The following is a 23,961-nucleotide window of genomic DNA, read 5'->3' on the forward strand; positions in this document are numbered from 1 at the left end:
TGTTCTGTGGCTTTCCAAGGTTGTCTGAGTACATTCTCAAAGCTCTTAGACCCCTCAAAACTTCGCTGACATGAATCTCAGATAGTTCTATTCAGTACATGTGCCAGTACTTGAGTTTAACTTCCAATCAATTCTTTCTCACTTGGGCCAATTACTGTTGTTTTCTGTATAGTGGATCAAATACTGTCCTTCAGAATATCCATATGATCTGCATCTTTATAACAAAGAGTGAGTGTTAATATATCCCTGAGACAAAGCCATCAATTATTTATCTTGTGTAAATAATGTGAATGTAAATTACTTCTGTGTGCTTTTCATGGAAAATAATTTTATTAGATTTATGGCTACATACCATGTATCTGAACTCATATTAACCACTTCTAGCATAGATAACCACATCTACTACATACAAACTAGTTGTTTTGAATTTTGGTAATTCTCTCCTTTTCCATAATATCTTGGAATTTTTTAATGGTATAGACTGGCTAACTAAATAGAAAATGACTGGCATTATTTCCTATGCATTATCAACTCTTTAAGGATGGCATGAATTTCTGTTGTTCTCAACAGCATTTTTATAGGTATCTGTTGTTTCTATGTATTTTACTGGTTTGGACTATAGTAGCATCATTAGCATTTTCACTTATAGATATTCTCAGAATCAGAACAACTTTTTCTTCACAGATAAAGGATGTGCTGGTTAGCATTAACTGTCAACTTGGTACAACCTAGAATCACCTGGGCAGAGTCATAATGAGGGATTATCTGCATCATGTTTGCCTGTGGACATGTCTCCAGTAGACTGTCTTGACTGTTACCTGATATGGGTAGACCCAGTCCACTATGGGCAGCACCATTTCTGAGCCTGGGCCCTGAACTGTATAACAGTATAGCTAGTGAGCAAGCAAAGACGCATGTATTTATTCTGTCCCTGCTCTTAACAGTGGATGTGGTCCCTAATTTTTATCCTTGACTTCCACACCATAATGGACTATTCCCTGGAGCTGGAAGCCAAATAAGCCCTTTCTTCCCTAAGCTGTTTTTCATCAGGGCATTTGTCACAGCAACAAAAAATGCCTTCTGTACAATTGGATTCTCCGCACAGGTAAATTTAGATTAAAAGAAAGCATTTCCCTACACTTGGAGTTAACCAGTACAACTTATGTAAATTTTTTGGTGTTTATAAACATGGGAAATATTAAGCAAGACCTTGGAATAGATCTGTATACTAAACATGTTACAGTATTTTAGACTTGTCTCTCATCTGACAAGACGTGTGTGTGTGTGTGTGTGTGTGTGTGTGTGTGTGTGTGTGTTGAGGGTAAGTAACAGAAAACAAAAAATGATATTATATAAAAATTTGGTCCAAATGAGGAGCAGAAGGAGGAAGAACATGAAAAAAAAAAACTCAGGACTGCGAGGGGTGCAATCACCCACTGATACAAGGGGACTGATCTAATGAGAGTTCACCAAGGCCAGTTGGACTGGGACTGAACGAGCACGTGATCCAACCAGATTCTCTGAATGTGGCCGGATTCTCTGAATGTGGCTGGCCCGGAGCCTTTCTGAAAAGCCATTGACAATGACACTGGGACTTATTTCCTCTGCATATATTGGATTTTTGGGATCCAGTCTGTTTGGATACTCACCTTCCTGGACCTGGAAGGAGGGGGGAGGAACTTGAACTTCCCACAGGGCAGGAAACCCTGACTGCTCTTAGGGATGGAGAGGGAGGAGGAGGGGGAGGGGGAGAGTGGGAGGGTGTTGGGAGGAGGGGCGGAAATGGAAACTTTCATAATTTAATAAACTTTGAAAAAAAATAAATAGAACATCCTAAACTAAAAAAAAATTACACTATGAGACTAGACATATGAAGATATATTTTTGAAGGTTTTTTTTTTGAGACAAGGTTTCTCTGTAGCTTTGGAGCCTGTCCTGGAATTCGCTATGTAGGTGAGGCTGGCCTTGAACTCGCAGAGTTTGCCTGCCTCTGCCTCCTGAGTGCTGGGATTAAAGGCATGTGTCACCACCGCCTGGCATGAAGATATAGTTTTATATAATGTTCTCTACAGTCTTGAGGCTACAGCTGATGCTCTCTGGTGAGGTAGTTCAGTTGGTGAAGCGCTTGTCATGCAATCATGAGAACCTGAGTTTGATCCCCAGAGTCCACATACAAAAAGCCATGCATGGTGGTATCTGTGTCTACTTGTGACTTCAGCAGAAAAGTGGTATAGACTGTTGGATCCCTGGGGCTCAACAAGTCTATCCTTCTCAGTGACCTCCTGGCTAGTGAGACACTGTGCTTTAAAAAAAATGGTGAATATGCCTGAGGAATGATATCTGAGGTTTTCGTTTGGCCTCTATACATGTGTGCAAATATGTTCACATACACACAAAAAAATCTCAATATAACTGACTTAATTTTTTAGTGTTTTTCCTGTATGCATGTCTGTACACCACATGTGTGCCTTGTCCTTGCTTAGACCAAAAGAGGATGTCTGTTCCTTGGGAACTGGAGTTACAGATGGTTGTAAGCTGCCATGTGGATGCTGGGCATGAACCCAGGTCGTGAGGAAGAGTGGCAAGTGCTCATAACTGCTGTGTCATCTCTCCCGTCCTCCTCCTATTAAAATGTATTTATTATTTATGATTCCATGTATATCAGCATTTTGTCTGCATGTATGCCTATGTATAGTGTGCGTGTAGAGGCAGAAGAGAGTGTTGGAGCCCCTGGAACTGGAGTTACAAATGTATGTGAGCCTCGCTGTGGGTTCTGGGACTCCATTATACTACTAATATTTAATTAAGTATATGTTTAAAACAACCAATGTCAATAAATGTTCGTTTAATTTCATTTCTATAATATCAATTCTAACCAGGTAATCCTATGATACCACAATTTTATTATCTATTATTATTTTTGAAAATGGAGAAATAAGAGTTTTGCTCCATTTTCTTCTGAATCCTAACTGTCCACATATTTTTCTTTACTTTAGAGACATTTTTGTGTATATAATTCAAATGCTATATTTGTAGTTCTTTTTCTTTTTGATCAATCATCTTATACTTAATGCTAGGTCTAAATCCCCTCCACACAAACTCGTGTTGAAACTTAATTGCCAGTATTCAGAAGTGATACCCTGGATTGGAGAAAAGGCTCAGCAGTTAAGAGTACTAGTTGCTCTTGCAGAGGACCTAGATTCAATTCGCAGGATCCACTTTTGGGTAGTTCACAATCACCTGTAATTCCAGTTCCCAGGGATCTAATGTCCTCCTCTGGCTTCCATAGGTACTGCACACATGGTCCAAAGACATGCATGCAGGCAAAACAACCATACACATAAAGTATAATTTTTAATTTAAGAAAAAGGAATGGCATTTTAGAAGGCAAATTATGAGAACAATGCCACCAGCAGGGCTTGAAAACGCATGCATAGAAAAAGAAGTGTACTTGTGTGCACATGTGCTCACACACACACACACAGAGAAAGAACGAGTTAATTTTGTACACTAATCTAAAAAATAATTTTTTAAAAGAACCTTAAGGGAGTTCATTATCTTCTGCTCTTCTCCTCTGAGGGGACAGTATTCATCCTTTAACCCTCTTTCGCCGTTTCGGTTTCGCCAGACCCCAAATACCAGTGTCTTAATCTAGAAATTCCAGCCTTTAGAACAATAAGAAAAAAATCTTGACTTCCTTCTTTACTTCCTTTATTTAGAGGCAAGAAATCACATTGTATGCAGATTAGTAGTCCTCCTGCCTCAGCCTCCCAAGTTCCAGGATTTCAATCATGAGTCACCACACTTGGTGTGCAATTGTCAATTATTTAGTGGCATAAATAAATACATATACCATTTATGCAGTTTCATTTATGTATCCTAACATGTCTATTTGATATACTTTCAATGTCATTGAACAACTTTCAATATATCCATCACTTATCACCTTTGAAGCATTGGTTGATAAAACGAATCATTTTTGTTCTATCTAGTAAGATTCACTTTTTTATCGTGAGTTATAGCTTTTAATGGTGAGACATCTCTCCAGCACTATTTATTTTAATGTGTGTAAGTGATTTTGCTTGAACGTATGCCTCTGGCTCCCACAGAGACCAAAACAAAATGTTAGTTTCCTGGCAGTTATAGACTGTTGTGAGCCACCATGTGGGTCACACCTGAATCCTGATTCTCTGCAAAAGCAGCAGGTGTTTTGTAGAAGAGGGCAGCATTAACTAAAGAGAAACAGAATAGGTTATCTGGAAGAAATGCACTATTATCTAAGTTTCAAGGAGTGTGTGGACTTTATTGGGCATTTGCCTAATACGTGAGGACCCAGGTCATTTCAATAAGTGAAAGAACAGATAAAATACAAGACACCATGAAATGACATGGTTTTCACAGGAATCTGTAAGATTTAGTACCGTCGATTCTTTTGGTTTAAGAGGGAATAGGCAGGAAAGGGATGGGACCAAGGAAATGAGAACATCAGTAATATAAAACCACGTCTCAGACTTCGTCTAGCAAAACAAGGAAAGCTAGTGATGCGTGACAATGATATGAAAATAGGCTGGAGGGATGGGCAGCAGAGGGAAAACATCAGTGAGACAGATGCCATAGCCCTGGAAAGACATGACAAGGAAATAAAGAATGAAAGACTAGAAAGGAGACTAAACGCAAACGAAGCACTGAACAAGTCTGCTGTGTTTGTCTATTAACAGGGAAATAAATGAGTTTGTCCACGATTATCAAGGAATAGCTACAGCTTCAAGTAGCAACATGGATGTAACTTATAAGCAAAATGTAAAATAAATGAACGAAGTCCTAGAATGCTATCCAAAAATGTTCCAAATTTTGGTGAATTTTGTAAGCAATCAAAACTAATGAATACTATTTATTCAATGTGAAGATAGTCATATTACATAATTACTTACTTTTGCCAAATAACTTTTACATTGCAGGTAGACTTTAACATTATCAAAAAGACTCAGAAAATTTAAAATAGTTTTTTTTAATTCTACCAGAATTTCATACATATCCTCATTGTATTTTTTAATCATACACCCTTTATTCCTTCTCTAAGTCCTTCCAATTTCATGTCCTTTTTGGTTTTATTTTTTAAACAATCCAAGAGTCCAGTTTGTGCTGCTCATACATTTATGGTTGTGGGGCCATCTGCTGGAGCACTGTGGATCTACCAGACGCCACAGTGTTAAAGAAAACTGACTCTTCTTACCCTGCCTTCAACTTGTCAATAGCTCCTCAGCTAGCATTGTGGCTCTTAAAGCCCGCTCCCCAGTGCTGGAATGTGAACTTGTACAGATCCTGTGGGGGCTGTGAATTCCTCTATGCAATGGCCTTGCCTTATTGGGAAGACAGCTGTACTTTGTTCTCTCCAACCTCTGGCTCTTACAATACTTCGACCCTTCTTCAATGGTTTCTGAGCCTTGCTGGGAGGGGTTGTGATGTATAGGTGACCCATTTGTGGCTGAGCACTCCGCAAACTCATTTCTGCACTTTTTGACTAGTTATGAGTTTCTACATTTATATTCAGCCATTCACTGTGCCAAGAAACTTCTATCATGTCTGAGAGCTGCACTAATCTGTGGTAGTGATGGAAATTTAGAGGGCTTTTAACTATTATCTTCACTTCTCAAAAACAGTAACAGGTTCTCCTCTGGACCCTATGAATGCCCCAACATTGGTTCTTGAGCAGATTCACAATACCGGGCATATGTTTCCTTTTAAAAAGAGATTTTTGATGCATGGACTCTTACAGAATTGACCAACTACTAGTAGAATACCTAACAGACTACCAACCGTAATTTACATGAAAGAGTCTAATACCAAGGATGAAACTGTTCCCTTTACATTTTATTTTTGGAGTCTGGGGAGATGGCTCAGCTGTTAAGAGCACTGATTGCTCTTGCAGAGGACTTGGGTTTGGTTCCCAGCAGCCACCTGGCAGCCCACAACAGTCTGTTTTAGTTTTAGGGGATCTGACACCTCCACTGAGCTCCTTAAGCTTTTGAATGATCCCTGGTGTACTTTCATACATGAAGACAGACAGACAGACAGACAGACACACATAAATTAAACTTTTTTAAAATTAAAAAGTAAATTTCATTGCTGGAAAACAACTTGAAAGCTTTCAAATTGAATTTAGGTGTGATAATAACCATTATTTGAAGTTCAAAACTAATTTTGTGTTAAAAATGAAAGACATTAAATTTAATTTCTTGTAAAACTGTTCCATCTTTAAAACAATTTCTTTAGAAAAGAAATTATAAATAACACTTCTGAATACTAATATTTATTTCTGTATATGTGATCATTTTGCAAAATATTTAAAATCTAATACTTGGAATCAACAAACTGAAATATTGTAGTTGGGGAATTCTAAATTACAAGTAATGCTTCACTCCAGGCCAGCCAATTCGATTATTTCCATTAAATATATAATTACACTCAATTTTCAAACTAAAAATCTTATCTTGTTTAGTAATATCAGGAGTTAAACATATGTATTCTTGATTATAAAGTAACACTTTAGACATATATGTCTGTAACAATTAGTATGTTTTAAAGGCAAGGAAATAAAATAAATATTAGTGCTCTGAGAGTTTTGGGTCAAAACGATAAGGAATCAGTAACATTTCAGTTCTTTGATTGAGCACCAGATTTACCATAATTTAGATGGATAAACTGTTGTTTAAGGGACATGAAGACTGTAGTACCAGATTCTGCTTATTTCAATTCTCTGTACTAAGATTTATGAAACAGGAGAGAATGTCTCTTAGAGATATTTTGGAGGAAGGATCAAGAAATATGCTGACACATTTAAAAAAAAATGGGTGTTGGATTACAGCTTCAGTCCCCACCGTATAAGGACATTTGTTTTTACATCCCGCGCTTTTTGCCCTTCGCCCTTGGCCATCTTTTCTTCCTCTCCGGAGGGAGGTCCGTGATGCAGAGCCACTAGGGAAGGGGGAGGAGTCCTGCGGGCACATGGATCTCCGATTGGTGGACACCAGGAGCCAGAACGAGGCACGAGTTGGAAAAGAGGAAGCGAGGGGTGGGGTGGAGCTAGGGGAAAGGCGGTGCTAAAAAAGCCTAACGGAATCCAGACGCCAGTGCAATTGTGCGCGCCAGGCTGCGACGGCGGTGGCGGCGGCGGCGGCGGTGGCGTCGCCGAAAGCTGTCGCTCAGCTGGCGAAGTCTTCCCCTGGGGAAGCTCCCTAATCTGTCGCCTCCGCCGCCGCCTACCCGGCGGCAGCGGCGGCGGCGGCCTTGCTGGTGCCTCCCTCCTCTGCCACCTCCACCCCTGCCTGCTCAGTTGCCGGTGCTGTGGAGAAGGCGGCGGCAGCTTTGGCGGCTCCACTATGGCGGCGGCGGGGAGGGGGGACAGTAGTTTTAAAGTAGACACCTGCCCTTGCCTCAGAGAAGGTGAGTTCCCGACCCGGGACGCGAAGGCGGCCTGTTCGCCTTCGCCGCCAGTCTCCAGCTGGCCTGAAACCCGGGCTGGGTGCGGTTCGACACCGCCCCACCCCCCACCTGCTGTGGCGCAGTAAAGGCCAAGCTCGCCCCGCCCCGTCCCGCCCCGCTTCGCTGGGCTTGGTCCAGTCCCACCCCACCCTACCCCCACCCCACCCCACCCTCCCTTATTAGGCCCTAGAGTGTCAGATAGACTGAAGCTGTGAAGGGTGTCCCTAACCTCTCCTTCCCCCAAAGCCTCCCCCCAATCCCCAGGCAAAGGAATGGCAAATACTCTTAAGGCAAGAGTTTGAAGGGAAAAAAATAAACAATTTTTGTCTTAGCCAGATGCTTTAGTGTGAAGTAGGACGCCGAGGTGCGATTTGGGAAGAAGAGGCAAAGCAGAAGTGCTGTGGATCTCCAGGGAAAGGAAAGGGAGAGCAAAGAGGGACTATCATAACTGTAACAGGAACCCCCCCACCCACCCACCCACCCTGGTGAAATTCAAGGGATTGCAGTGTAGAAAGTCAGTAAAGAAACTCGGCAGTGAGATATTTACAGAAAGATGGAGTTAGCAATTGGAGTAGGTTAGCGTGCATACTTGAGCTTTCAAGCAGAATTTGTTGGAGATAGGGTCATAGGGTCCTCTGGGGCAATGAGGCCTGTACTGAAGAGAAACAGTGCTTGGCAGAAGCGCAGATTTCAGAAATCATTTGGAGAATTTTCTTTGGTATTTGAGGTTATGACCTAGCAAAACAGGGCTTAAGGGCCCATCTTTAACATTTCTTTGGTTTCAAGTAAGTGCTGTTGTACCTGCCAGCACTTACTATGCCAAACATGAAAAGCTATCTCTTGATTACTTGAATATGAGCGATCTTCACATGGACTATTATTTATCTGTAAGCAGCCTACTATTGGACTGTGAAATTTGCCATTGCAATGTGTTTGAAAGCAGTTTGGGAAATGTTCTTAAATGGTTAAGACTGGCTCTGCTGCAGAAGCTCTCCGATTTCATAATTTCTGTAAAATATTTGCTGGGTTACCTTATCTTGCTCATTTACATCCAAAGTGAAAGGTTGTGAATGTAAAAATAGAGTATATAATTTAAGTTCATTTATCTTGGATAAGGACACTCATTAAAATTAACCTCATAAACTAATTTCTTCACATTCATAAATTATATACCCTTCTGTGCAATTCCATAGTATTTCACACCTTTCACTTTGGTGGAATGGCAAAGCAATTAAAAACCCCCCATAATATTTGTAATAGGCACATTATATAAATACCACCTACTAAATACAGAAATGGGGAATTCACTGTGATATGACCGTGCTTTATTTATCAACAGTCTTACTGAAGACAGTCTTTGAAAGACTAATGTCTTCAATGAGCCATGAATTATACCGTTGTTTGGAAACTCCTGGACTTTTACATTTTCAAGGAGGTTTTATGGTTGCTTTTTCCCTCTTTTTGTCTGTTTTGTTTTGAGATATGGCCCCCTTGTAGTTCACACTGGCCTCAGACTCACTGTGTTTCCCCCTTTTTGTCTGTTTTGTTTTGAGATATGCCCCCCTTGTAGTTCACACTGGCCTCAGACTCACTGTGTTTCCCCCTTTTTGTCTGTTTTGTTTTGAGATATGGCCCCCTTGTAGTTCACACTGGCCTCAGACTCACTGTGTAGTAGTGAGCCAACAGATCCTCCCGTCTCCACCTCCTGAGTGCTGGGATTACAGGTTTGTGACACTGTGCCTGGCTTTAACTTGGAAAACAAACTTGGTCTATAACCAGCAAATAGATGAGCGCGGTTTTGTAGGCATCAAACAGTTTGACTTGGTGACCTATTTATAGTAAGGTTTAGAAAAAGTATTTCATAGAAAACTGACTTTCTGCCTCATTGTGTAACTGCTTTGGTTGCAGTGTCTTTGAATATATGCAAATAATAGAAGCATTGTAAGAAAGAATTTCAGGGGCCTGCATAATGACACAGTAGGAAAAGGAGCCTGTTGCCAAGCTTGAGGACCTGAGTTCATTTCCAGGAACCCCCATGATGAAAGGAGAGAACCAACTCCTGCAAGTCGTCCTCTGGCCTACACACACACACACACACACACACACACACATACACACACACACACACACACACACACACACTGTGGCACATATGTATTCACACAAAATGAATAAATGTGAAAAAAAGATAATTTAATAAAGGAAAAGCAATAGCTGGACTCTGGCACAGTAAATACAGACTATGATGCTCATAAAACTATCAGACTTTGTGAGCCTGAATTAGTCCCAGATTTCCTTGATTTGGGCTTCCATTTCCGAAATAAGGGACTTGGATAAGACAAACTCTGACATTAATTTCTGATATGAAAATATAAATGATTATTTTGGATTCTTTTGGTGGAATTTCTGTAGCTGTATATGAAAACAACAATTCATAAATTATACCTTGACTATAGTTACCACTTGACCCTTCCTGAGTAGCAAAATCTGTGTTGAAATACTGTTGAGAAAGTTTACTAGGATACAAAAAAACAAATGTAATTGTTACCTAAAAAGTATCTGTCATTTTAGTTAAGTATCCTTCATTAACTCAGATGTCCAAACTAAAACCCCCTTATGTTTTCACTTTTAAAATGGTAGATATTGAATACATTGTAATATTCCAAGCACTATTAGGCCTCAGAATCTTGTCTAAATATTTATAAAGCACTGTTTTGTTCTAGTTATTGTGTACAAAAGGAAAGGAAAATACTGCTTAGTTGTGTGCCAATGTCCCTTTTTTTATAAATTCTAGTTAAGATATAGCTCTGAAATATGTCAGAGTACTATTGGGATCCCAACTATTTCACGATCACTCCTGATAAGATCATGAAAAGTGGTTTGAAAAAGTATCTGCTGGCCCATTTCCAATTGTAACCCACATTCACAAGGACTTTTTTCTACATTAGTAACAAGAACATGGCAGTAGAAATAAAAAATGTCATACAGGGAATGTTTAATTTTTTCAAAAAATTCTGTTGTGGTATTGAACAACAAACTTAAAACAAGCAAAAGAAATGCCAAGAAAATAATATGCAAAAAGACATATACACACACAGAATACATGGGTAAGGGGAGTCAGGAGGCTTTCAGGACACTTCATATTTCTTCAAGTGAAGTTTTTCAAATGTATTATGACAAAATGAATTCTGATCCAGTAATGATGCTACATCTATTTGTAGTTTCTTAAACCCTCATTGCATTTTTCTTTTTCCCTTTAAAAGCAAAACCAAAGAAAAGGTTCTGAGTTTGTATTTTACATTAGAAAGCATTGTGGATTTCAATTTAGTTGTTAAATAGTTTCCATGGCAATTACCTTCTTGCAATTACAGAAGCTTTCTTTTGTCTCCCTATAGTTCAGTAAAGTTTGAGTCATATGTCATGAAGTCCTCCATGAGAAAACCTAGTTAACCTTTCCTTCAGTTACTAAGTAATCATTGAGTGTCAATGTGTGTGGGCGAACCATACTGACTAGTGCTGAGAACCTAGGAATGAATTAGAAACCTCTGTAATGGGCCTGGGCAAATGACTCAGTGGTTTTTGAGGACACTTTCCATTCTTCCAGAGGATTCAAGTTCAGATCCCAGCATCCATGTCAGGAGGCTCACAACTGCCTGGAACTCCAATTCCAGGGGATCTTATGCCTGCTAATGCATGCACAAGGTTGTGCATGTACACACAAATACACATAAATAAAAATAATAAAAAATAAACTTATAAAGAAACAGCTATAAAAACAACTCTCTAATGGTCTGTAGGCATAGCTCACTTGGTTAGTATTTGTCTCAAAAGCATAAGGCTCTGAGTTCTGTCCCTCTAGAGCCCACGTAAAATCGTGCATGGTGGTACACACTTGCCATCGCAACATTGGAGAGGCAAATGCAGGAGAACCGCCCCCCTCCCAAGGCTCACTAGCCAGCCAGTCTAGCCTAATTGGTGAGCAAGCCAGGGAAAGACCATGTCTCAAAGGATATGGATGGCATTGAGGAAGACACCACCCCCCCACACACACACACGCACCAGTGCACATACAGATGCATAATAAAAAATAAAAGAGAAAAAAGCTACACTCAGTAGTGCTTGATAGTAAAATTCTAACACAAATCAGACAGTGGGGAAAGTGTAGTTTGAAATATAACTGATCAGATTCTTCAACTGTCATTACCTTTCCAGTATTTCTTAAAATATTTGTGTCTGTGGAATCTTATGTATTATAAGCACTCCAAAACATATTATATCATGAATCTGATATTGATGCTTGACAAAATTAATTAGTAAACAGGATTAAACTCCCATTTTCTACATTTGGTGGATTGGTGATGTCTAGAGTGACATGAATGGCCATTTATTGGTGTCTGTCTCCCTGAATTATATCAGTATGTAAAAATATTCACTAGCCATATTTTAAGCCTAACAAGAAAGTCTCCTACTATATATTACATATATGCTAGGATAGAACTTTAATTACTTTCCATCTGAAACACTCTTGTACATTCATTCACATGTGTTCAACTGTTGGCATGTGTAGCATATATTTAGTGGCTATCTGATATTAAGCAACTGCTGTGAGATCAAGGAAATTACGATTACACTGAGCCTTAGCCATATTTTTGGCTTCATAAGCATGACTCCTGACCTTCCTAGCCACAAAGGCTTATTGTTACCAAGGTCAAATACTCCTTGAGCATAAAGACAGCACAAATACTAATCATAAGCATAGTATTGCCAATTATTTTAATTGTGTTTTATTTTGTTACTGTTGAGGTACCCTAGAAAAGCCTGCATTGACTGTGATGACTTTGGTAAAATTGCAAGAACTTGTCAACTCCTAAGCCAGAAGCTATTTTAATCATCTTAAAACTAAGGATGCAAAATAGCACTATAGCTATGAGCATTTGTCATGCTGACAGGTACATATCTGTAGCACGAGAGCCTGTTTGTTGGGGTTTCTGTCCTGCCTGGTTCCCACAGCCATTTAACCCCAAAGAAAATCACACAAAGAGTCTGAATTAGATATAAACTGATTGGCCCATTAACTCAGACTACTTATTAGCTCTTGTAGCTTATATTAACCCATTATTCTTATCTATGTTAGCCACATAGCTCGGTACCTTTCTCAGCAGGGCAGGTCACATCTTGCTTCTCTGGTGATCTGGGCAGAACTCGGGAGAATGGACTTTGTCCTTCCTAGAATTCTCCTGCTCTCATTGTTCCACCTCTACTTCCTGTCTGGTTGATCCACCTATACTTCCTGCCTGGACAATCAACATTTATTTAAAAACATGATTGACAGAATACAGACAATTCTCCTGTACCACTTCCCCCTCTTTTTTTTTAACAAAGAAAAATATCCATAGTCCAATTTTTGGGAATGTGAGTGTAGTGTTCCAGGCTACATCTGGCTGGTTGGGGGTGTTGATAATCTTATGGGGACCTAAAGAAAATTTTGAATTATGATCAAGTCTTGACTGGAGTGTCCTGTGAGTCTTGATCACCTCAGGCAGCATCTTGAATCTGTTCTGGATGTAGACCTCTGTCATCTGGGCCATCTGTTCCTATCGGAGATTTCTCAGGTAGTCTTCCTTGATCAAACCTGATTTTTCTTAACTCAGAATGAATCCACAGTCTCTCATTTTCTGTGGAAACAAAAGCAAAATCTCTTCTCCAAAGTACCATATCTTTTGACTTCAATTTTGAAGTCAAAGTATTTTCAAAATACCAATCTTGGATTAATTCAGCAGTATTTATAAACAAATATCTCTTAGCAGCTGTTGCTCCTTCCTCAGCATTCAAACAATTCAAAGAGAGCATAATAACATACAGTATCAAGATTCTCTGTGTGGTTTCCATCTCTATGTGGCTTTATTTTAACCTCTATTTCTTTTATTTTTAATTTTTGACTTTTTGAGAGAGGGTTTCTGTGTATCTTTGTCCTGGAACTCACTTTATAGACCAGGCTGTCCTTGAACTCACAGAGATCCACCTGTCTCTGCCTCCCCAGTGCTGGGATTAAAGGTGTGTGCTCTACCCACACCTTGAACTCACAGAAATCTGTCTGCCTCTATCTACGAGGCATTGGGATTAAAAGCATGTGCCACCATGCCTTGAACTCACAGAGGTTTGTTTGCCTCTGTCTCCAAATGTTGGGATTAGTTTATGCCACCATACCCAATTACTCTCTTTCTTTCTTTTTTTTTTAGGACTTTAACATTTTTTCATGCCTGTATATGTTTTTAACACATTGTAAACCGTTGAGAGGTTTTATTCATCTTTGACTCTCTTTTTACTGTATATCTCTTTTTTTCTGACCATGTGAATCTTTAATTTACTAAGCAGTATAGGTAGGATTAAAGCCGTGGCTTTGACGGCTGGATCCATCCCATTTCTTAGCTTTCTGCGATTTCAGGCTCATCGCGGAGGTACCAGCCAGAGCCATGTTTATTGCCACAACTCTATGGTGTTTCAAGGTCCTTGCCAGCAAGAAAGCTGCAACAGTGTATCCACAAGAACACTCAAATGCTCTCTCTGTAGTCGGACCTCCTGCCTCAAAGGGTCAGAGTTTGCCCTGGCAGGATGGCCCAGAAAGCTGGCATTTTAAAACAGCTTGGCTTTTTTCCTGCTATGACTGAAAACCAAAAAGCATGCAGTCGGCTTTTCATCAGTACTCTGTAAGTGTTTTGTGGCAGGACCTCTTAAAAGAGCTGCAAGGTTTTGCAGCTAAAGCTGAGTAAGGAAGCCTCTCTTAGATGAGAGCACTTGCTTGCCTCTAGCAAACAGAGCAGACTCGAGAAATTGCTGCTTCCAAGAAGCCATGCCTTACTCTATTCTTTTCTGCCCAGAATTACTTCCCAAGCTCTATCAGGCTTTATGTAGATGCAGTTGTCCACGTGGGCACCATTCTGTAGCTTTCTCCACGTTGGCCACCAATCTGTAGCATGAGAGCCTGCTTGTTGGGGTTTCTTTCCTGCCCAGTTCCTGCAGCCGTTTAACCCCAAAGAAAATCACACAAAGAGTCTGAATTAGATATAAACTGATTGGCCCATTAACTCAGGCTACTTATTAGCTCCTGTAGCTTATATTAACCCATTATTCTTTCCTGTGTTAGTGACATAGCTCGGTACCTTTCTCAGCAGGGCAGGTCACATCTTGCTTTTTTGATGATCTGGGCAGAACTCGGGGGAATGGGCTTTCTCCTTCCTAGAATTCTCCTGTTCTCATCATCCCGCCTCTACTTCCTGTCTGGTTGATCCACCTATACTTCCTGCCTGGCCAATCAACGTTTATTTAAAAACATGATTGACAGAATACAGACAATTCTCCCACACCACATATCCACATTTTAATAAAGTTAATATTTCTGAGTACCCTGAAGTGTAGCCTTTAGAGAGAAAGACTATTAAAAATGTTGTGGCAACTTTAACATGCATCCTCATTCTCTTCTATCTCAGGACTAAGCTCTGCTAATTTTTGTATGATAATGATGGTACTAAAGGAATACAAAATTCAAGTCAACTCTTACCAAAAAAGTTCTATTTTAATGAAGAATGTTTAAGGAAGATTATCTCTAAAGGTCTATTGACAGAAAATACAGCACGTATGTTCTTTGCAAAAGCAAAATTACTATTTCACAGATTTCTCTGTGAATAATGAGATATGTGCACATAGTACTACAGTTCACTCTTGGGTTTTCCCTACTTTGTCACCATCAAAGTGGAATATATAAGTTCTTTACAATGCTGTGGGTCTTTACATCAAAATAATTTAACTATGAAACTCACAATTCAGAAAAGCATTAAAATTTATATTAAGTAGTTGTATAAACATCTGGGTTTCCTAAGGATATAATTTGCTATTTTGTACAAGAAAATTAAATTATCATTGAAGAAATGTAAAAATGATTTTATAATATGTAGCCAGTTATATCTAGAATCACCTAATTTGAGTAAGTTTAAATTTATTAGACTAACCAAAGAACATTTTATTACAGTAAACAAAGAAAATTCTCATTCTCAGAACTGAAGAAATATGATAACCTTCCATTTCCTTTCTTCAGAAATACTATCTGGTTTATAATTCTATAAGTGAAATTGGACCAAAACCATTATTCTTTTCTGACTTCTGCTGTAAGTGTTAACTTTTTGTTACAAAAAGCTATATCACCCTAAACTTCCTGCTGTATAGTATGAGGAGAAAATTTCAAAATAATCATTTAGATTTCACATGCAGTTGAGTTATTTTATTGATTCAGAAGTTAATGTTATTTTACTCTAACATGACTACTTACTTGTTTGCAAAAGGCATGATCCAACAAAAAAGAAAGTTCCTATAGAGTGGATTAATTTTTATATCATCAAAGTATATATTCTGTTATAAACTGAGTGAGTATTTAATCAATACATAAAATTCTACTAATTCATATGTCTAGAATGTTGCCAGTATTGATATTCATAACTATAAATTGCCTAAGAGCATCCCTCTGCCATTACTATTGTCTTTCTCTAGACTGTTGCAATTATTTTTAAGCAAATCCACATGAACTTAGAATCACAAATTTAAAATTTTAGCTCTCCCAATCCTTTATTCTTCTATAGTTCCTAGCTTTTTCTTTTATGGAGTAAAGTCATAGGTTGGATTGGCTCTACACTATAGGTGGTTTAACCCCACAAAGAATGTTTGCCAGTGTTTCCACACACATTTAGTTTTCATACTAGGGAATACTACTACAATCTTACTGGTCAGAAGCCAGGAATGCTGCCAAAAACCTGCACTGAACAGGACAGCCTTTCAGCAATGGGTTATGTGGCCCAAAGTAAGCGTACTATCAAGATTGAAAACTGTGGAATAGATGATTTCTTAAATAACACTGAACTGAACTAGGGTGAGTATAAATTTTAGTAAATAAAAATTTCAAAGCTTCTAGATAAATAATCATACTTTTATTTAGTATAGAATACTTGTTGAACATTTTTGGGAAAAAGCGTGTCTTTTATGTTTGACAGATCCAGGAAATTAGAAATGATACATTATATTTCTATATTATTCAGTAGAAAAAAGTTTAGAATGGTTAAATTATTTACTCAAGGTTATATGTCTTTTTACTAATGTGCCATTTTTATTTTTTCTTGTTGCCTAGCACTACAGATCACAGTCCCTAACCTCACTCCAAATTATTATGAATGTTTTATTTTCTCAAATTATATAAACCTTCCGTGTAGGAAGGAAATAAAATAGCAAGACACCTTTTTGAGGTAAGGTCTCACTGAGCTTCCCTGACTGGCCTAGAACTCTCTGTGTAGACAGGCTACCCTCAAACTCACAGAGATCTGCCTGCATCTTCCCCTGAGTCCTTGGATTAAATAAAGTTGTGCACCATTAGATCGCACTAAAACATTTTTATTAACAGGAATAATGTTGATTCATTCTCCAACCAAAGATTGAAGCTGCACTTATACATAAATACATTACATTGAACAGATGGACTCTTGTATCAGATACCAGTTATAATTTGTCACAAAACTACTGTTTCGTTTCAAATAATCTTCCTAAATACTATGCAAGAGAGGATTGCTGACATCACAATACCATAACAAAAGTTTGTGAAATAAATTCAAGAACAAAATAAACTTTAGAAATAGAAATCTGAAAGCCTTTGTCCAACAACTGACTAGTTAACAGCAGGATGAACCTGGTCTGGTAGTTTTTGCAACTGTTTTCTTTTGAAATTAAGGATCTTCATAAGTTCATATTTACCCATCTACCAAAAATGTTTGTTTTCTATATTACTAAGGAAAAAGGGGAAAGCTTGAGAAAAGTGTAAGGGAAGAAAGAAAGGAAGGAAGATAGACATCTCTCAGGCTTTTTCAGCTATGCCTCAGTTCCGCAATCCCTGTCTGTGACAAGCACTTCAGGTTAGGGCCTTGAGTGTTCTCCAGGAACTAGTTCATTATAAAGAAGGTTGGGAGGAGGGACGGAAATGGAAACTTTTATAAATTAATAAACTTTTATTTAAAAAAAAGAAGGTTTTCCTACTAAGGAGTGCTAGTCAGTTGGGTCACATCAAAAAAGCTGACTCTCCCCCTTCCAGCAGCTATCAGATACCAATAGCCTCTCAGCCAAAACAGCTTCTCTTCTGAGGCAGACTTCCTCCTTACAAACGTCGGCCTAAAGAAAAACCCTGTCATTCAACACTTCAACCTATTTAAGAAGTAGCTCTCAGAGACTGCTTGGGCCGAATGAGATTTGGATCCTGGCTCTAATCCATACTTTATGTGTGACTTTGAGAAAATCACTAATCCCTGCAAGCTTCACATTTCATTTTTGAGCACATAGAAACATGTTCATGATGAATATAGGGAACATGCAACTTGAGGGGGAAATTGGACAGTATAGACTGGCCCTTAAGAACAAGAAATCTGTTCTCAGTAGAAATACAACTTCCACAATCCTCCTAATAGTAAATTTAAAACTAAAAATCTCTCTTTTTTTAATTTTGGGGGAAGTGGTACACGTTGACATAGACCACAGCATACATGTAAGTAGTAGAAGTAAGTTCTGTCCTTCCATTGTATGGGTTCTGAGAATCCAATTTAGGGCCTGGCAACAAGCACCATTACCCACTGTGCCATCTCACTAGCTCAAAAGGAATCTTAGGAGGTTAAAATGATTATTTGAATATAGCAAAGCAAAATGTAAGTAGTAGTAATATAAATATATATTAGGTCTGCTTTGGGGTGCAGTTTAATCAACTCTAGGTAGAATAGAACCATGCATGTATTTGTCAGAAAGCACCTGAGTGTGAGTCAGCAATATGGTGTGAAGTTGTCTTGGGCTACATTACATTAGTAGAAGATATGTATTCAAAATAAGGGTTTAAGTATACTTAACACTGACTAACCATACATGTAAAATGGTTGCAATACAAACTGTGTTTTTCAGAATTTAAAAAAAAAAGAAGGTGGAGCAGAGTGCAGTTGTCACACATGTAATAATAGCACTTTAGGAAACTGAGGATGTAAATTCAAGGCCAGCCTGAATTACATAATAATAACCAATCTCAAAACATAAAAACAACCACAAAAGTCTGATCCCTTTTTATTGGTCATTATTATGACATTGTTAAGGGGATTGTGCTTAAAAGAACTGCAATTAATTCACAAAAGTAGTAAAGAGAAAGGGAAAGAAGACAATAATTCTAAATATTGAACAAATGTTATACTGGAAGGAAGGGATTTATACTTATCATGTGATAGGAAAATAAAGTAGATCCAGGGGAAGCTCTAAGTAGTATTCAGAGTATTGGTACTGTAGTGGAACCATTGGTATTCACAGGGAACTTTTGAGCAGTTTGTAGCTTGAGCCCTACACTAGCACTGTTGACTCATAAATCGTTGGTGTGGGTTTTGATGCATTTCTTAACATCTCTCTAGTGCTTAAGTTCTAGGATTATAGATGTTTAACCCCATACCTGGTTTATGCAGTGCTTGGCGTTGGACCTAGGACATGAGACCCTCTGCAAGATGAGTTCCATCCCCAGCCCTGAAACCCTGAATAAGAATAATTACGTATGCATAAAAAATTGTTCCAAAAAATTGAGATTCAATTATATTTGAATTGGATTAGTTTGGTATTTAGATAAAATTAAAGTAAATCTTAAATATATTTTTGTTTGACTTTTTTTTACTGATATTGGTTGGTATTTTTGAGTTAGAATAAAAAATAATGGGATACAAAATAATTTCTGTATGACATTTTAATACTAAAATGTTGTTGTGATTTATTCATACATACCTCCTTTTACCCTCCCTTGGCTTAGTTCCCCTTTTCTCTTTGTCCCTTTCTGTCAAATATATATTTAATATTTGTAGTTCTTTCCTCGATTAGTCTCTTATTCTTTCCTTATTCCTCTTTTAGACCCCTTCCTCATTTGGCATGGTCAGTCTTTGATTTTCATGTCATATGTGTATATAAATAAAATTAAATATATGTTAACTAAAATATAGAATGAAAGTATTTCAAGTAAGGCAATTATATAAATAATAATGGAAAGTTTAAATTGAAACCAAATGATGATAGGATTCATTAGGGCATATGAATTTAATTCTATATTAAATAGAATGAAAGTAATGTTTTACAATTGATAAATGACATAATTTTGAGTCTGCATAGAAGAAAAACATAGTATTTGCCAGAGTCTAGCTAACTTTTCTTAACATGTCCCATTCATTTTCCTGTAGTTGACATAATTTCACTCTTGTGTATGAATAAAAACCTTGTGTATAAATATTACATTTTCATTATCCATTAATCTGTTGATGGGTATCATGACTAGTTCTATACCTTCACTATTGTGACTAGTGCTCTAATAAACAGAAATGGGTGAATTTCTTTGGGAATATAACAAAGGTCTAGTATATTAAGTATACTTCAAGAGTAAATCATCACTCATCTTTTATTATTTTTCACTTCATATATTTCAATTTTAATTTTTAAAACAATCTTATTTTACATACCAATCCCGGTTGCCTCTCCCTCTCATCCTCCCACTTCCTCCACCTTCTCCCTACCCCACCCTCCGTCCACTCCTCAGAGAGGGTGAGGCCTCCTATGGGGAGTCAACAAAGTCTGTCACATCACTTGAGACAGGACCAAGGCCCTCCCTGCTGGATCTAGGCTGAGCAAGGTGTCCCTTCATAGAAAGGGCTCCAAAGAGCTAGTTCATGCAATAGGGATAAATACTGGTTCCACTGCTAGTGGCCCCACAAACTGCCCAAGCCACACAACTGTCACCCACATTTAAAGTGCTTAGGTTGGTCTTATGCAGGTACCCCAACTGTCACTCAGAGTCAGTGAATTCCCGCTTGCTCAGGTCAGCTGTTTCATTATGATTTTGACCCCTTTGATCATATCTCTCCTCCTTCTCTCTGACTGGACTCTAGGAGTTTGGCCCAGTGCTTATCTGTAGATCTCTGCAAATGGATGAAGGTTCTGTGATGACAATTAAGGTAGTCATTACTCTTATTACAGGGGAAGGGCAGTTAAGGTATCCTCTCCACTATTCTTTAGATTCTTGACTGGGGTCATGCTTGTGGATACCTGGGAATTTCCCTAGTGCCTGGTTTCTTGCTAACCCCACAAAGGTATCCCTCTTTCAAGGTATCTCTTTCCTTGCTCTCCCTCTCTGTCCTTCACTCAACAATTTTTTAACATGCTAAACTCAGAACTTCAACACTCTCATGTTGTAATAACAAAGAGAATTTGCCACTGGTGATAATTGTAGATTGTAAGGTTGAATCTTCACCTCTTATCAGGAACAGCATTACTTAAGCTTAAATATGATAGATCTAAATGTCTGCCATATTGATAGAAAATGCTCAGCTCAGCCTTTAATACCCTTTGATTTTGAGAGATGGACCTTTTCTTTATATATCTATGGATAGTTCAAGCTTGTATCTATCTGGCTCAAGCCACAAGTCTACAACTGACTGATAATATACCCATGTTGAGTCACTTATTTCTCTCTAATGTAATTAAATTCAAATACCCTAAAGTAGCTTGTCATTATTTGATTCTATTCTGAACCTTCCACTATTATTTATACTCTTGCCTTCCTTGAAATACTTTTTTCTGTTATTTTTATTAATTTTTAAAGTGTGTATTAATGTTTTTAATTAATGCACAAAGTAAGTTGTTTCATTTTGGCATTTTCTTGTATCATTATACATTGTTCTAATTTGTTCCCCTTCCCCACTGGCCTTCTCTGTGCCTGTGCCTCCCAGGGTTAGTTCTCTGTCACCCCTTGAAAGTGATCCCCATTCTGTTTTCATGTCTCTCTTTTTCCACCATCCCTTAAGATCTTTTAATCTCTTTTAACAATCCCCTTTCTAGCTTGATGTTCTGCACACATACTTGAATGCATATACACAGGTATATACACATACATATAATTTTAAGTCTGGGTTCCACATATACCAGGAACAAAGATTCTAGAATCTTGCTTATTTCACCTAGCATGATTTCTAGTCCATCCATTTTCCTGCCTACTACCATAATTTCATTTTTATTTATAGCTTAGTGAGATTCTATTGCTTACATGTATTTTAAAGCTTAGACAGAACTTGTTATCCATAATTTTCATCCCATTTCTCTCAGAAAGAATATACTGTTACCCTCTTACATCTTTTATTGCCTGAAACATTTTGGCCTGGGGATTTTAGTTTTTCCTTACACATCTTATCTTCCTTATTTAAGTGTACTCCTTGGAGTTAGGGATTAGTCATTTCCAATGTGGAAGTGTGTGTGTGTGTGTGTGTGTGTGTGTGTGTGTGTGTGTGTATAATGGAAAGAGTCAAAGTAAAACAAAGGTTTGTGTACCATTCCATCAAAAAAAAGCATAGCAGATTATTTCAATTTCACTTACTCCCAGTTTCCTAACTCAGAATGTACAAAGTACTATTTACTGTATACGTTTGTGTTAAGGTCTAAGGGTTTAACATGAACAGATCCTCAATTATATTGATCTTTTGTCTACTTCCTTCCAGACTATGTTACATAATGGTTTGAAGCTAAGCTTAATTAGTATCAATAAAGTTAAAACATGTTGGAATATATGGAGGGTGTGAATTAAAGTGTTGTTATGTGAAATTCAAAGGAAGACATAGATAGTAACAAATATTATAAGTCAGAGTTGTTAGGAATCAGTGATTCAGTGAAGAGAATGGCTGAGTTTTTGAACCTGGCTATATTGTGAGATTTGATAAGCAAACATAGACCAAACCTTGTTTGAGAAAATAAGTTAAAGACAGTAAGTCTTAACAGTACTATTCTAAAGGGGAAAAAGACTGTAGAGTAAGCATAGTTAAAAGAAAGAAATTCAGGTTAAAAGAAATAACTCCCAAGAGTTGCAGGGGCTCCCAGATGGGAAATGACAATTTCATCTTCAAGAAATTTTCCTTCGGTTGTAATGTTATTTTGCCTCCAAGGGATTGCCTATCTAAAAACTTGTGACAGGCCACATGATGTGATCCTCTAGAAGGCTCACTGCTAGTGTCCTTATGCACTTTCTTGTTTAGGTAAGCAAGTGTGCATGCCCACATTCCCAGGCTTGGCCCTGAAATCTGAATCCAGTGTGGTAGATTTACTTGTCAGTTATTTAGGGATGGGACTAGAGTCTGGGTCTATAAGGATGACCCTGGATCTTGTATCTGTACTGAGTATCCTGGAGTCTGGGGACTTAGTTCCTGGGGAACAACTAGGTATATAAGGGCTTAGTCTAGGTCTTGGAACTCCAGGGGCCATCCTGGGAACTGGTAACACAAGAGTAGTGTTGGAACCTGGGTATGTGGGGAGATGTTCAGCTCTAAGGTCTAGTGGGAACAGACCTAAACACTAGTATTTTAGAGCATGGGGCATAGAGTCTAGCATGGAGGGTGATGCTGCAGGTATTAGCCTAGAGGTGGTATAAGGTCCTAGTTGACACTGTGGCAAGCTAAAGGTTCTGTCTACAAGTACAAGCCTGAAGCTGTGTCCACAATAGCTCAAGAGGTTGGGGCCCATGTGAGCTAGCCTGAAACCCAAGGCTGTTGAGATGATTCTGGTGCTAAGAGTAAGCTGGCCAAACATTAATTAGAGCAGCCTGGAAGCTAAAACTGTTGCACCGCCCTAAAGTCTGAAATGGCAGGATCCAGAGAGTTCCCAGAACTGGTTTAGAAACACCTGCCTGATTAATCGGGCTTTTGGGTGCCTGCGAGGTGATGAATTTTAACAAAGTGTGCCCGCTATTAGGGTTCAAAGTAAAACATGATTTTCATTAACTGCTGCTTCCTCATACACAAAGTATCTTCCTTCATTCCATTCCAGGCAGGATTGGGGAAGGGATGATACCTACCGGTAACCCGAAGTTTCCATCTTATGTATCCGATATATTCTATGTCTTAAATACACATAGACACTATAATATACATTCTGATTTCCTTAACTCCTGAAAAGGTATTTTGTAAATGGATGATAATTTGAACTGATATCCTACCCGTTTGCTGATATCTACCCTCACCATATACAGAAAGTGCTGTGTGCTTTTTACAAAACAAGTTGTAGTAAGTAAAATGTTAAGTCTTCTTCTCTTATCTTCCCTACTTTCCAGAGCTAAATACGTTTAAATTTAGTTTAGAACATTCTGTAACTTTCTCTTTTTATATGTATGTATATTTCATGTTATCTTTGTTAGAAATTGAGTATATTGTATTTTAGTAAAACTTTTATTTATTCACTATACAATCCATGAAAGTATGCATAATACAAACTTACTCATTTAAATAGCCAAATTATAAGCAAAAGTATGATTATTTTTATTAATATCTTATAGATAAAACAATAAACACTAGCAGCAAAATATGCTGAAACTGTTAAGAACATTAAATATAAGTGTGGAGCTAAAGTGTACAT

General features: G+C 38.1%; 1 protein-coding gene across 4 annotated transcripts in view; it reads left to right on the forward strand.

Annotated features, from left to right (window-relative positions):
* Positions 1 to 23,961, forward strand: part of Zmat1 (zinc finger matrin-type 1) — a 67,525-nt gene that overhangs the window by 22,875 nt on the left and 20,689 nt on the right. The window contains exon 1 of one of the 4 annotated variants that reach the window (XM_048417970.3): positions 7,257 to 7,443. The exons of the other annotated variants lie outside the window; for them this stretch is intronic. Coding sequence (XP_048273927.3) covers positions 7,380 to 7,443 — 64 coding nt within the window. The 5' untranslated portion in view covers positions 7,257 to 7,379. Of the gene's footprint in view, positions 1 to 7,256; positions 7,444 to 23,961 lie in introns of those variants that run through there. 4 annotated transcript variants of the gene reach the window in all.

The sequence above is a fragment of the Myodes glareolus genome, chromosome X, assembly GCF_982192425.1.
Source record: "Myodes glareolus chromosome X, mMyoGla1.1, whole genome shotgun sequence".
Lineage (NCBI taxonomy): Eukaryota > Metazoa > Chordata > Mammalia > Rodentia > Cricetidae > Myodes > Myodes glareolus.